The 12,461-nt window shown below is 32.1% G+C and overlaps 2 protein-coding genes across 2 annotated transcripts; one reads left to right on the top strand and one right to left on the bottom strand.

Annotated features, from left to right (window-relative positions):
• The first annotated feature begins 5,429 nt into the window (after positions 1-5,429).
• LOC106762450 (protein TIFY 3) lies at positions 5,430-9,352 on the top strand. The gene is made up of 6 exons (XM_014646373.2): positions 5,430-5,531; positions 5,622-5,810; positions 8,197-8,302; positions 8,420-8,588; positions 8,726-8,783; positions 8,887-9,352. Exons 2-6 carry the CDS (start codon positions 5,668-5,670, stop codon positions 9,032-9,034), a joined length of 624 nt encoding a protein of 207 aa, XP_014501859.1. The 5' UTR covers positions 5,430-5,531; positions 5,622-5,667; the 3' UTR covers positions 9,035-9,352.
• A 1,256-nt stretch (positions 9,353-10,608) lies between these two features.
• Positions 10,609-12,461, bottom strand: LOC106761234 (50S ribosomal protein L18, chloroplastic). Its single transcript, XM_014644761.2, has 3 exons — positions 12,200-12,461; positions 11,968-12,129; positions 10,609-10,856 (listed from the first exon to the last, which is right to left on the bottom strand). Exons 1-3 carry the CDS (start codon positions 12,377-12,379, stop codon positions 10,707-10,709), a joined length of 492 nt encoding a protein of 163 aa, XP_014500247.1. The 5' UTR covers positions 12,380-12,461; the 3' UTR covers positions 10,609-10,706.

Here is a 12,461-nt window from a genome sequence, read left to right as displayed (position 1 = left end):
TTTTATTTAAGCCTAAAATGCTTAAATCACTATGTTTATTCATCTAAACTCATATGCAGTTGAAATCTATCAACCTCATTATTCAGAATCCAATAGTACATCTATCACAATAAATCTAATACACAATTATTCATCATAAATTAAATACCCATTGTACATTACACAGTGCAAACAGTTTCATACTAAAATTTTAGCTCAAACATCAATTTCCAGGAAATAATTTCTTCATATGCATGCATTCAATTTTATCACACAAGATCAGAATATATTCCTACAATCAATTACAATCAACACTCAAAACTAACTCCCCTTACCTATTAATCAGATTGCTTGAACTCCCAGGAATAGCCAGCAGAACTAGCACGGGGAGGAGATTCTAGGGTTACCTAAAGATCATAGAATTGTGAAATTGAGAAGAAATTTCAGAACTTATTGAAGCTAACAATTGTAAGAAATTGCTAATGATCACATGCAGCAGCATTTGTTGCATGATCCTAGTCCTAAAGGTTATGGGGAATGGGAATTTACTCACCAGTTAGAAAGAGGAAGAATTGATCAGTTGAAATTGGTAATTCTTGAAGATTGAGCACTCAATCAACTTCTGTTCAACACAGAATGTTCAAGCTTGAGTTTAGATGGAGAGAAAATTTTGCACAAGAGAAAGGGATTGTTAGTGATGGAACGATGCAGAAAATGAAATGAATTGGAAATCTGAAGTTTTGTGAATTTGAAAGAGAGTTGTTCCAACCTATCACCAGTTGCCAAATGCCCACCCAAAATATATTTATTTTCTAAAACTTTACAGATGTCACTTTTATTATAACAAATAATAGTTTTCTTTTTTATGAAATAATATTTTTATTTAAGTATGGCAATAAAATAAAAGTAATCAAAACATCAAGTAAAAACAAATTAACTCTTTACACAACCATCGATGTCATCTACTTCAAAACATTCCCGTGTAAGAAAAAACACAATTTTACTTTTGAATTTGTTAGAACATGTTAGTGTTGGACTTGAGGTATGCCCTAAATTCAATATGTCATGTTAATAATAATAAAATTGTATTTTTATTATTATTATTATTTATTTCATAAATTTAAGAATTGGCTCATGCATTTGAGAAATTTCTAACACAACGTGTATATATATATATATATATATATATATATATATATATATATATATATATATATATATATATATATATATATATATATATATCAATGAAATAAATGTTTAATATAAAAGTTAATCAAACTAAGTGTTATCCTTAATAATACTATCTAAACAAATTGTAACATCCTAATAAATATATAATAAAAGCTATAATTTATTCTAGGAGTTAACATAAATAATAAAGGAAAACAGTGGTGAATAAACATACAGATGGATGAGAAATATGAAATATCATATATAATTAAAACTTTTTACAAGAGTTGAATGTACACACAAGAGAGACCGAACTGTCAAGGGTTCAAAGTGATTATTATTATTTTATTGTTGATAATTTTTTTAAAATAAAGTGATTATTATTATTTTTAATTGATAGTTGTAACATCCCAAAAATTATATCAATTTTTTTTTAATGATTAAACATTATAATATGATAGAACAGTTTAATAATAAAAATAAAGTTATAAGTTTACAATCATCCAAAATTGACCATAAATTTAAAACTTTACTTACAAAGGAGGTATTTCAAAATAGATCAGTCAACTAAGAATAATCCTAAGCACTAGACAACTTCATCTTCTTCATTCTCCAGTGCTTGCTCCAAGGGCATATCCTCAGCTACTGCTCACATCCAAAGGATTGGATGATCATCGTAAGGGAAAAAGCAAGCACATACAACACACACAATGCAAGGGTAAGCTAGGTTGAAAAGCATGCAAGATAAGTCCAAATTCAAACTAACATATACTTAACAATATGCACACAAGCAAGCAAATAAATATTCTAACAAATTATACATTAAATGGAACTAACTATCATGTTATACAATCACACACACAACATGCAAAGACCATAACACAATACAAACTAAGAATAAACGCATTTTGTTGACACCAATGACCGACCACGTGATTTGACCATCCGGACTAGTATGAAATGTCAAGTTCTAGGGGTTTGTGCACCCGGGTGGTGTAGTAACTGGAAAACCATCAGCTGCCACCCGAGGTTAGTCCGTTATAACTCACCCAATAACCTATGGGCTAGGACCTCCTGCTATTCTCACCACATAAATCATCACTCTCTACTTGAGCATGGATGATCATTAGAATGTCAGGATAAACCCCATAAGGACACTCCGACCATTCATACGGTCAATCACAACAAACTACAGGGCACCACCATGTAACCTCCCTTGAGGATCATGGAATTACGTCCATCAACCATACTTTGTACACACATGCTTTCAAACTATATTTCCAACGCAATACATCATACTCTTAATCATGTTGCACAATCATCCTTAGTTATGTTATAAAAATAACTCATACATACTCATACATTACATACTTTCACAGAAACATCACTTATTAACACAAGTTTCTTCATAATCTTTAGTTATCAATACTTAAGTAATTCAAACAGCTTGGGGACCCTCTCCAATGGCTCCGGAAGGGTCAAAAACCTCTGTAACGACCTAAAGAACGTCCAAAACGGACATCCGAAACTCCACAAACTATAAAAAACAAAAGCAACAGCAGAAAAGGGCACCCAATGCCCTTTGGAGGAGCCCGGACGCCATAATTAAGTTGAAACAGCGCGTTGAAGGGCGCCCAACGCCCCTCAGGAGCGCTCAAGCGTGGATTCTGCAGATTTTCTGCAGATTTTGCAGAACTCACACCCCTAAGTTTTGTTTCAGGCCTTTTGGTGAATTTCCAACACTCAAAACTCAATCTATATGATGAATCTAACTTGCCTAATCAACTCTAACACTTCCTAAACCAATTCTCTAGTGATTAAGCATAGATTTAGACTATAAATCTCCATTTTTATCAACCAAGATACCCAATTCTAAATCTATTACTTAGAAACTGTTTTTACCACTTTTGTCACTCCTAATAAGTCATAATTGACTTGCCCAAATTGTCTAAATGCTCTAGTACAGTCCCAAACCCCAATTCTCCCAAAATCACTCCCTCACTTTCTTTCAAAATGATTTTAACAGTAAGTTAACACATAACCTATGTCTAAGGATCTATTTAACAGTTTTCTCCTTATCCAATAACTCAAATTCATTCTTATATCACAACCAGAACAATTCAAGATACATCAATTCCCAGCTGCCTAATTCATATATCCAGAAACACAATTCCAACATATAGAAATTAGAATTTTAGCACCAAGAATATCATTTTTGTTCATACAGTTCACACATGCAAAGCTATTAGCAGTTAAATCAAAACCTAATTCTTTTCATTCAATCACATTACCAATTTGAATGAACCCTAGCTTCCCTTACCTCTAATTGGCAGCCCAGCTCCAAGATGATTCAACTAGCCTCTTGAACTGTGAGAAACTTAGAAATACCTAGAAATTCATCAATTGATGATAGAGAACAGTTTCTTAGAACCTAAATTTGGTTAAAGATTGAGGGAAAACACAAGAAGGCTACATGCAACAATTCTATTGCATGATCGCAGCTTCCAAATGCACGAGAAAAGGGGGAAGACACTTACCCGTTGAAGAAAACAGATTTTGATCGGTTGATTTCGGAGCTCACGACTTCAAGATTACCTAAGCGCTCTCTAATTTTTGAACAAACAACTCAGTGATGAAGAATTTTAGAGAGAAGGCAGAACTCAGAAAAAGAGTTTGTTTCTAGAGAGATAAAGTGTTTATGAAAAATGAGTGGAGATCTATTTCATAAAATTCTATTTATATTTTAAAATGAAAATTTGTGGCAATAGTATTTTATAAAATAAAATTCAAAAATATTTTTTAAATTTAATTTCATTAAGTTACTAGGTAATGAAATATTATTAAAGAAAAAAAGTAATATAGAAGTAAATAGCTAACATCATAAAAATATCAAATGACAAAAAAACCTAACAATTAAAAAACTTATCAATAGAATAAATATGGATAAGAATGTAACTTTTTTAATATCCTCTTGTATTATATTATAATAAATAATAATTTTTAGTTTAGTTTATATATAAGAAATAATAGATAATAGATAGTTCATTAACAAAATAAATCCATGTAAATGTGAATTAGTTTAAAAATAAAATAAATGAATAAAAAGGTAAAATAAATTATATACATATATGACAAAATAATAAATATAAATAAAAAAAATCAGGAAATAAAACAAATGAGTAAATAAATAAAATAATGTGATAGCAAAATAAATAAAACTAAAAAATAAAATAAATAAATAGAACTGTAAAATAATTTTCACGTGAGAGAACAAAATAAATATAAATAAAAAAATTAAAAAAGTAAAATAACCATGCAAAATAAATATAAACAAAAAAGAAATTATAAATGTCAAAGGATTTAAAACTAATTTTTAAGACTGCTGTCAACAAAATAAAATAATAAAATAATTTTTTTAGTATTTTATTTTTTTATTACCAGTTATTAGATAATAGAAGTACCTTCTATACACATATGATAACAAAAATAATATAAATAAATAAAATAAATTAATAAAAAATAAAACAACACAATAAAATAAACATAAATAGAAAAAAATTAAAAATATTAAATGACTAAAAAAACTAATTTTTGAGATATTTATCAATAAAATAAAATAAAATAAATAATAAAATAAATTTGCCAGTCTTTTCTTTTTATATATTATAATAGATATTACAAATAAGAAAATAAAACAATTCCATACATATTTGACAACAAAATAAAAATAAATAAAATAATTAAAAATATTAAATGATTAAAAATCTAATTCAGAAAATACTTGTCAAGAAAAGAAATAATAAAATAAATTTATTAGTATTTATTTTTCATATATTATAATAGTTTTATCTAATCATCAACGGTTCAATTCAAAAAGAAAAAAAAGTATAGAATGGATAACTATTGTATATGTTTAAGCCAATTAATTTTAATTAATTATATCTACTTAATTATCTACCAAATAATATTTAATTGCATAGAAAGGCAAGTAATTTAAACATGTTTAAACTGCAAAATAAGAATACCCCTTAAAAAGATTATGTACATGTCTACTTTTGCCAAGATAAACTTAAATATAAATGCACGATAATGCTTAAGTCCAAATGATTATAAATAGATGTATTTATTTATAATATAAGATTTTGAAAATCAAATAAAAAGCAAATTAAAATGAAAACAATGTTGAACTGAAAGTCAGAGTTGGAATTTTCAGTGGGCCAGTGACCATGTGATCGCAACTTGTGACAGACGCAAACTAGAAAGAAGCAACAGATAAAGTTAGCAAATAAAGAAAATAAAAATCGAAAGCACAAAAAACACATGCTTCATTAAAAAAGTAGGCAACATCAATGGTTGGTCACGCCGCAGATTACAGGAAGGTACATTGCTTTTCTCGACGCGTTGAAAATTCCCAGACACGCTTCCCCAGATATTCATCTTTTTCTTATCTCTTCCTTCCTCCTTCGCAGTTTCCCCTTCCCACCTTCTGATCTCTCTCTAGTTTTTCTCCCAACAATGGGTGGTTCTGTCACTGTCAAGTCTGAGGTTTCCCTTCTAGAATCTTCTCCCTCTACTGTGGAGAAACCTGAAGGAGTTTGTTCCAACATGGATGAACACCACCTGGTCCAACCCAATATGAATGACTCCTCAACCAACAAGTACGTTGCCAACAACTATTTTGTCTTGCTTTCTTTGGATAAACACACACTCTCTTTTCACAAAGTTCTTTCCTTTTTGTTTTTTCTTCAATTTTTTGTATTTTTGAAATTACCCTTTTATGATCTAGGGCAATTTTTTTTTTTGTTTGTGTGAAGGCTGATATGCTATGGATGAAGGATAAAAGAGTGGTTTTGTTTGAGTTAGTAAAAGGGTTTCCGTATATGTGAGGTGAGATAGAGGACCCATATGCGATTAGGTCATGTGTTGGCATTTTATTGATTAAAATCTAAAAAATAATTAGAGTATTTTGTGATGACTGAAAAGGGGTATTGTTTGGCGCTGGAGATTTGTGTGACTGGAAAAAGTAACGGTAGGAGATGAGGGTTTTGTACTTGCAGGTTGTAACCCTACCGATGAACTGAGAGAACTTTTCAATTGGACCCATCTTCTGGATTGGTTAAGTTATGTGTGCTAAGAAAGCTTTGGGGTTTCATTTGGGTGAGGTTTTTTGTCCTTTGCAATAATGAAACTCTGGGAATTGGAAGAGGGAATATTTTCTTGGGCATAGCAACCTAACCTTATTCTGTCAGGTGGAATCTGCTATATAGATCAATTTGTACTGCTTAACTCTATCAAAAACTGATTTTTCATGGAAGAATTTGACATTTGATCATGATTAATGTTTTCTCTTCAAGTTTTGTTTGATCTACTTTACTAATCGGAACCTCTGCTTATCCTCTCTCACAGAATCAAACCACCTCACCTGAAGCAATTTTCTGAGTTTCCCTAAGCAGGGGCTGTTCCATTTTGTTGTCGTTGCTAGAATTCTAGTCTTATCTTTTCTTTTGTTATTCACTCATTTAGCTTAATTCTATTACATTCGCTGCACGTGTTATTTCATCATTTTTTTGTTCTCTAGGTTGGAAAATTTTGACTAAACACTCTCACTGTAGAGTGTTGTTGTTTTCTTCAACTGTCTTGTAGAAGTTTTGCTTTGACTAAGATAGGTACTTTATTATCATGAATTATACCTGAAACATTTCTTCATTTAACTCCTCTGGCTTGAATTATACGAGGTCTCAATCAATCACCCAATCACTTTGAAAGTAGACCTAAAATACCTACTTATGGAACTTTTTTATATTATATGATTTAAGATCTTCAATTTTCTCCATAGGCCAACCCATCCCATGTATTTTTGAACTTGAATCTCAATTTGACCCACTGTTTAATCAATAACCCTTTTATTTCAAAGCATCTTTGTTTTTCAAGTACAACATTTCCTCTTTCTGAGCTTCTTTCAAGTATAAAATTTCGCAGCATCCTTTTGTCGTTTTTCCCCCTAATTTTGGAATGAACATAAATTTTATGCAGTATTTTAAAGTATGCCTAATTATATCCTAAAAACATTCTAACAAATGTCCTCTTATTTCTAAGTAAATGAGTTGGGGCTATTTTATTGTTCACTAGAGACTCATTTTGAAGTCAATGCCTATTCTAGATTAAAAAATCCTTCTTGCATTTATTTTTTCAATGGATAATGGATGGATTCATTTGGAAATAGAGCATTCTGCATATTTGACTTAATGCCTTTTCAATTTACAATTTGAAAATCCTTGCAGGACAAATATGATACATCGCCTTCCCTGTCGATTTGAATACAAAATAAAAATCCTTATATATATAAAAAAATCCTAGGAAGCAATTGGGATTTAACCTCTGTTATTAGATAATCTAAAGATACAGGCCTCAAATCATCTCCCTATTTCTTCTTATGTTTTAGTCACACATTGTCTACCAGCAGAATACCCTTTTCATTTGGATAAACTTAACTTAAAGCATAGCAAAGTTTTTTATGCTTTAATTGATGAAATTCATCTACACCTACATTCTGTTAAGGTGCAATTGAAAGGCTTTAATGTGCATCACCCTTTCTTAACAAGGGTGGTACTAAAGCCTATTGATATGTGTATTAACTATTACGGCTTTGAAATTGAACCTAGAGTCAAAGGCTTCCTAGCTACCTGCAATGTTCTTCAGCAACAATTGTTAAGACACGTATTTAAGCTAGTATTTGGATCAGCTCGTGAGAAAGAGACTTTGATTTTGATAGCTTCTTGAAGGAGCTTTTGAAAAAGAACCATTTCCGTTTGAAAAAAACTAAAACAAGAATGCTCCTATACTAATCTGTCTGGAGTTCAATTAAAAAAATTAATTCTTGACACATCTCTTGATAAAAAACTTATCACCTAAAATTTTAGGATTAAAGTATCGATGATTCTGTGAAGTCTAATATGCAATTTCTGTCAAGTTCATTCTAACCAATGCGTTTACATGTGTTTTTATGATCGGTTGTATATTTATTTTTTATTATTTCTCTTTTAGGTCAGTGCCAGCATCTGGACTTAATGCAGTGATTCCTAGTACAAACCAGCTTACCATCTTCTACAATGGGAGTGTTTGTGTCTATGATGGAATCCCTGCAGAAAAGGTATGGCCTTGCTGCACTTTTACATTACAAATGAATTTTGTAGCTATGTGCCTTCAATCCAGTCTGTAACTTCACATGTTATAATGCAGTCCTAATCATCGTTTTCTATACAAACAGGTGCATGAAATAATGCTTATTGCTGCTGCTGCTGCCAAGTCTACTGAAGTGAAGAAGATTGGTACCCAATCTACCCTCATTTCACCTGTTCCCACAAGGCCTTCTTCTCCAAATGCAATCACCAACAATATTGCTGCCTCACAAACGAATTCCATCTGCAGGCTGCAAGGTGATAATTTTCCTTTTTCATTCTAGATATAGAGATGGTAGTCTTTTATAATTTCTCATATAGCAGTTGCATTGTCTTATATTTTAATGTGACAAACATTCAAATCACTTTTGGCTTTTTGCATCATCTTTCTCTAGAATTTCCAATAGCTCGCAGGCATTCACTTCAAAGGTTTCTTGAGAAGCGGCGAGATAGGTACTATCTACCTGCCATGTTTAATGGGGGTTTCTAATATTTGTTCAGTTTAGAGACTCCTATTTTGTTTATGGTCTTATTAGTATAATTTTTTTGGTTAAAGGCTGGGTAGCAAAGCCCCTTATCCTTCCTCATCAACCACTAAAGTGGCTGATAACATAGAGAACAACTTCTGTGCTGACAATGCCCCAGAACTGATTTCCTTGAACCGAGCAGAGGAGGAATTTCATCCAACTGTCTCTACCTCTTGAGCATTACTGGTGTTTGTTCTATGTTATGTCCTGTGATATTGTGGAAGATCATATATTTGCATGTAGAATCATGTATACTGATATAATTATATCGTTAGGTTCTGAAGTCTATAAATGTTTTTATATGTAACATAGCTATGTAACAGCTATTGAACCTGAAATGGTCTGTAACAGTGTTTGTATCTGTGTACGTTTAGGAAGTATGCTGTGTTCTGATCACCCTATATTAAACTGTTCCTGTATTTGAATATGTGGACAACTGATTATCTATTATGTTGGTGTTCCACTTCTATTTTTATGACATCTCTTAGCTTTTAATCCTTCACGTTTGTTCGTTGTGGAAAAGAATTGTAATTCGGTGGAAAATTTCTTGAAGTAGCTAAACAAGATGGATTTGATGGTTCTTGATTTTTTTTAATGTCATACAAACTTTTGTCCGCAGGTTTATTTTAACACGGAAAAAAAGAGTCAATTTTAATACTAGTGCATACATTTAAAGTGTCATTTTTTACGAAATATGTAAAAATATATATTTTTTCAAATGGAAAATATTTTAAAATAAAAGTAATGAGTTTGCGAAGTCATGCGAGGTTCTTAATGTTTTAATTTAAAATTCTCTTTAACTTATGAACGAATTAGTTTAGAATACGCACCGTCCTTCAAGGAAAAAACTAAAATTACGATAACTTTGATAAAAGTAAATTATCAGGATGAAAACAAATAGGAGAAATGAATTAAATGTAGAGAAAGAAAAGATGAAATAAAAAAATTTATCAATTCATACAAGTTGCAAGCTTTTAAAATAGTACATTCACTTCTATCTGAACTTTGATTCACCCAAAAACAGTATTGCACTCTTTATAAAATTTAGGAAGGTAATTTTTCAATATGTTGTGAAACACTTGTTTATTCAAATCAAGTCATGGGTCTGTAGGTACATTTAAGTCAAAAATCTATATTTAAGTATAATTTTTTTGGGAGCATCTATAGCCAACATCTTCTACGCTATTCAGGGAGTCTTCAACTACCTACAGATAGTTTCTACTATCTTTGAATCATTCATCCTCTATTCCAAGTTTCATAGAATTTTTGGTTATTCCTCTGGAAGATGCAGCATACAGTGTGATGCAGCATGCAATTATTAATACACTTCTATCTGAACTATTTTGATGATTATTCCTCTGGAAGATGCAGCATGCAGTGTGATGTTGGATGAGAAAGGCAAGTAATAAACCAAGTCAGTTTAAGCAAAAGCTGACAAAATGGGTACTGGGATTTCATATAACACTGGCTAGGCCTATTTATATGCTCAAAAATTCAGATTACATTTCTTCTTTAAAGTATACTTATAGCTTGAAATGATTTAGTCTATTTCCAGTTTCCTGCTTTGGCTTTTTATAAATAGATTGCTGCTTTCTGTAAGCTTCTAAATATCACATATTTTCCAAAACTTTTATGCTTGTAAGAGTTGAACACTATATAATCATTATCAACATTTATGGGGTGACTAGATGTAATAGTCTTTTCAACTAAAAAGAAAATGATGAATGAATAAGAGCCATCGGGATCATATCTAAGTAGCAGGAAATGAGGAAAATGTCATTATAAAGAATTGTTAAAACCTCGGGTTACAAATTGAAACATGAAATACAAAGGACAGAGACTACTTCATTTAGAAATCTAGGCCATGTTCACGAGCTGCTTCAGCAAGTGCTTGAACACGGCCATGGTATGGGTATCCCCCTCGATCAAAGGCTACCTTAGTGATCCCCTTCTCCAAACAGGACTTTGCAATGATCTCACCCATCCTTTTTGCTACTTCCTGAAACCAAAAAATTCAAAGGGTCAGGACCATCATCCAGTACACAGCTTAAGGAGTTACAGGAGTATTCTTCTTCTGAGGAAACCATGAAAAACCCACTGTTGGGTAGAAGCTTTCATTTGACATTTTGCATCATGCTTTTAGTATATACATTAAAAAATCTGAGAAAAATAATGAAACTATATGAAACCTGAGGGCCAGTTAAAAGTAATGTGTTATAGATGTAAATTGTTTCTTTCTTCTATAGTTATATAGAATGTTGTGAACCAAATAAAAACAAAGCAATTCAAATGGCACGGAGAAAGTACATCGTAATCAGAGATTCAGAGATAACTTATGCAAGAATCAATTTCCAGAAACTCATTACCAAACCAATGCAAAGATTGCCAATAAAACATTCAACAGCAGCTCATGTAGTTGACTTACAATGATTACTACAAAGGATACATGCATCCTTATACTCAAGAACCCAAGGTGTGGGCTTTCCTTAGTATCCGTAATCAATTTGGCAAGAGAAAAATCTTCTGGAATATGGTCACACACTGAACTTGGCCGTGGTATTTTTTAACGGTACAGTTTCTACAATGTGACACTTGGAATTTATATCCAAGAAAAGATCTTGTAGCTAACATTAAAAGGCATTCCATCCAGTTTATTAATAAACAGAGAGAAAGAAAATTAACGACAATTGCAATGACTTATGACAACATGAAGTCAATTGTAATACATCATTCTTGCAATTGTAAATAACCAAACATTCATAACTAATTTTAAGTTAACAGACAGTTACTTCGTAATATCTCTAACAGCATACTGATCATGAAACACAAGAATTTTGACCCCTCCCCCTGTTAGACATATCAACAAGTAACTCTACAGCAACATATCATAGTTAGACGGATGAAAGTTCCGGTATGTAAAAAATGCAGAGACAAAAAAGGGGTTTTTCAAAGTCAAGGGCAGAAACAAAAGCATAGCAATTTGGATACCATTTGGGTCATCGTATTCGAGGTAATAAAACCATAGTCTTTCAATAAGAAAATGGGAAATCTATTAATTTCCTAGCCAATGCCGAACACAATTAGGTAGTAACAAAATCAAAAGAACTCACAACTGTGGGGCCAGCTGAGTAATTAAACTCTTCAGCAATGGTCTTCTGCATTGTGGAAACCGAAGCAAGAGTGTGCATTGAGGTGTCATCAATCACCTGCACAGAGAGGTGCTTGTTGGATCGGAACACCGACAACCTCGGCCTCTCGGGTGTCCCTTCAACCTGACAAAGAAAAGGCTTAAACTTTAGAGAATGAAAACCGAAAGCGGGGAAAGTGAGGGAGTGAATGAACCTTCTTTCTGATGCGCGTGTGGCGCGCAGTTCTGTCTTCCCTTCGGGTCCTAACTTTGGCTTCAACGACGAAAGGTTTGGGGTTTGGTTGTGATAGTGTAGATAAGGAAGAGGAAGAAGAAGAAGAAGCGGAAGAAGGGAATCCGCAGGAATGAAGGAAGGAAAGAGAAGAAGCTAACATTGTTTCCAATTTCACAGTGATGACAGACACCAATGTTTCTCCGGTTTATCGTCACCTTATCCTTCTGCCACATTCACTTCAC

This window comes from Vigna radiata, chromosome 5 (genome assembly GCF_000741045.1).
Source record: "Vigna radiata var. radiata cultivar VC1973A chromosome 5, Vradiata_ver6, whole genome shotgun sequence".
NCBI lineage: Eukaryota > Viridiplantae > Streptophyta > Magnoliopsida > Fabales > Fabaceae > Vigna > Vigna radiata.
Note: the sequence above shows the minus strand (reverse complement) of the source record. Positions and strands in the feature narration are given on the sequence as shown.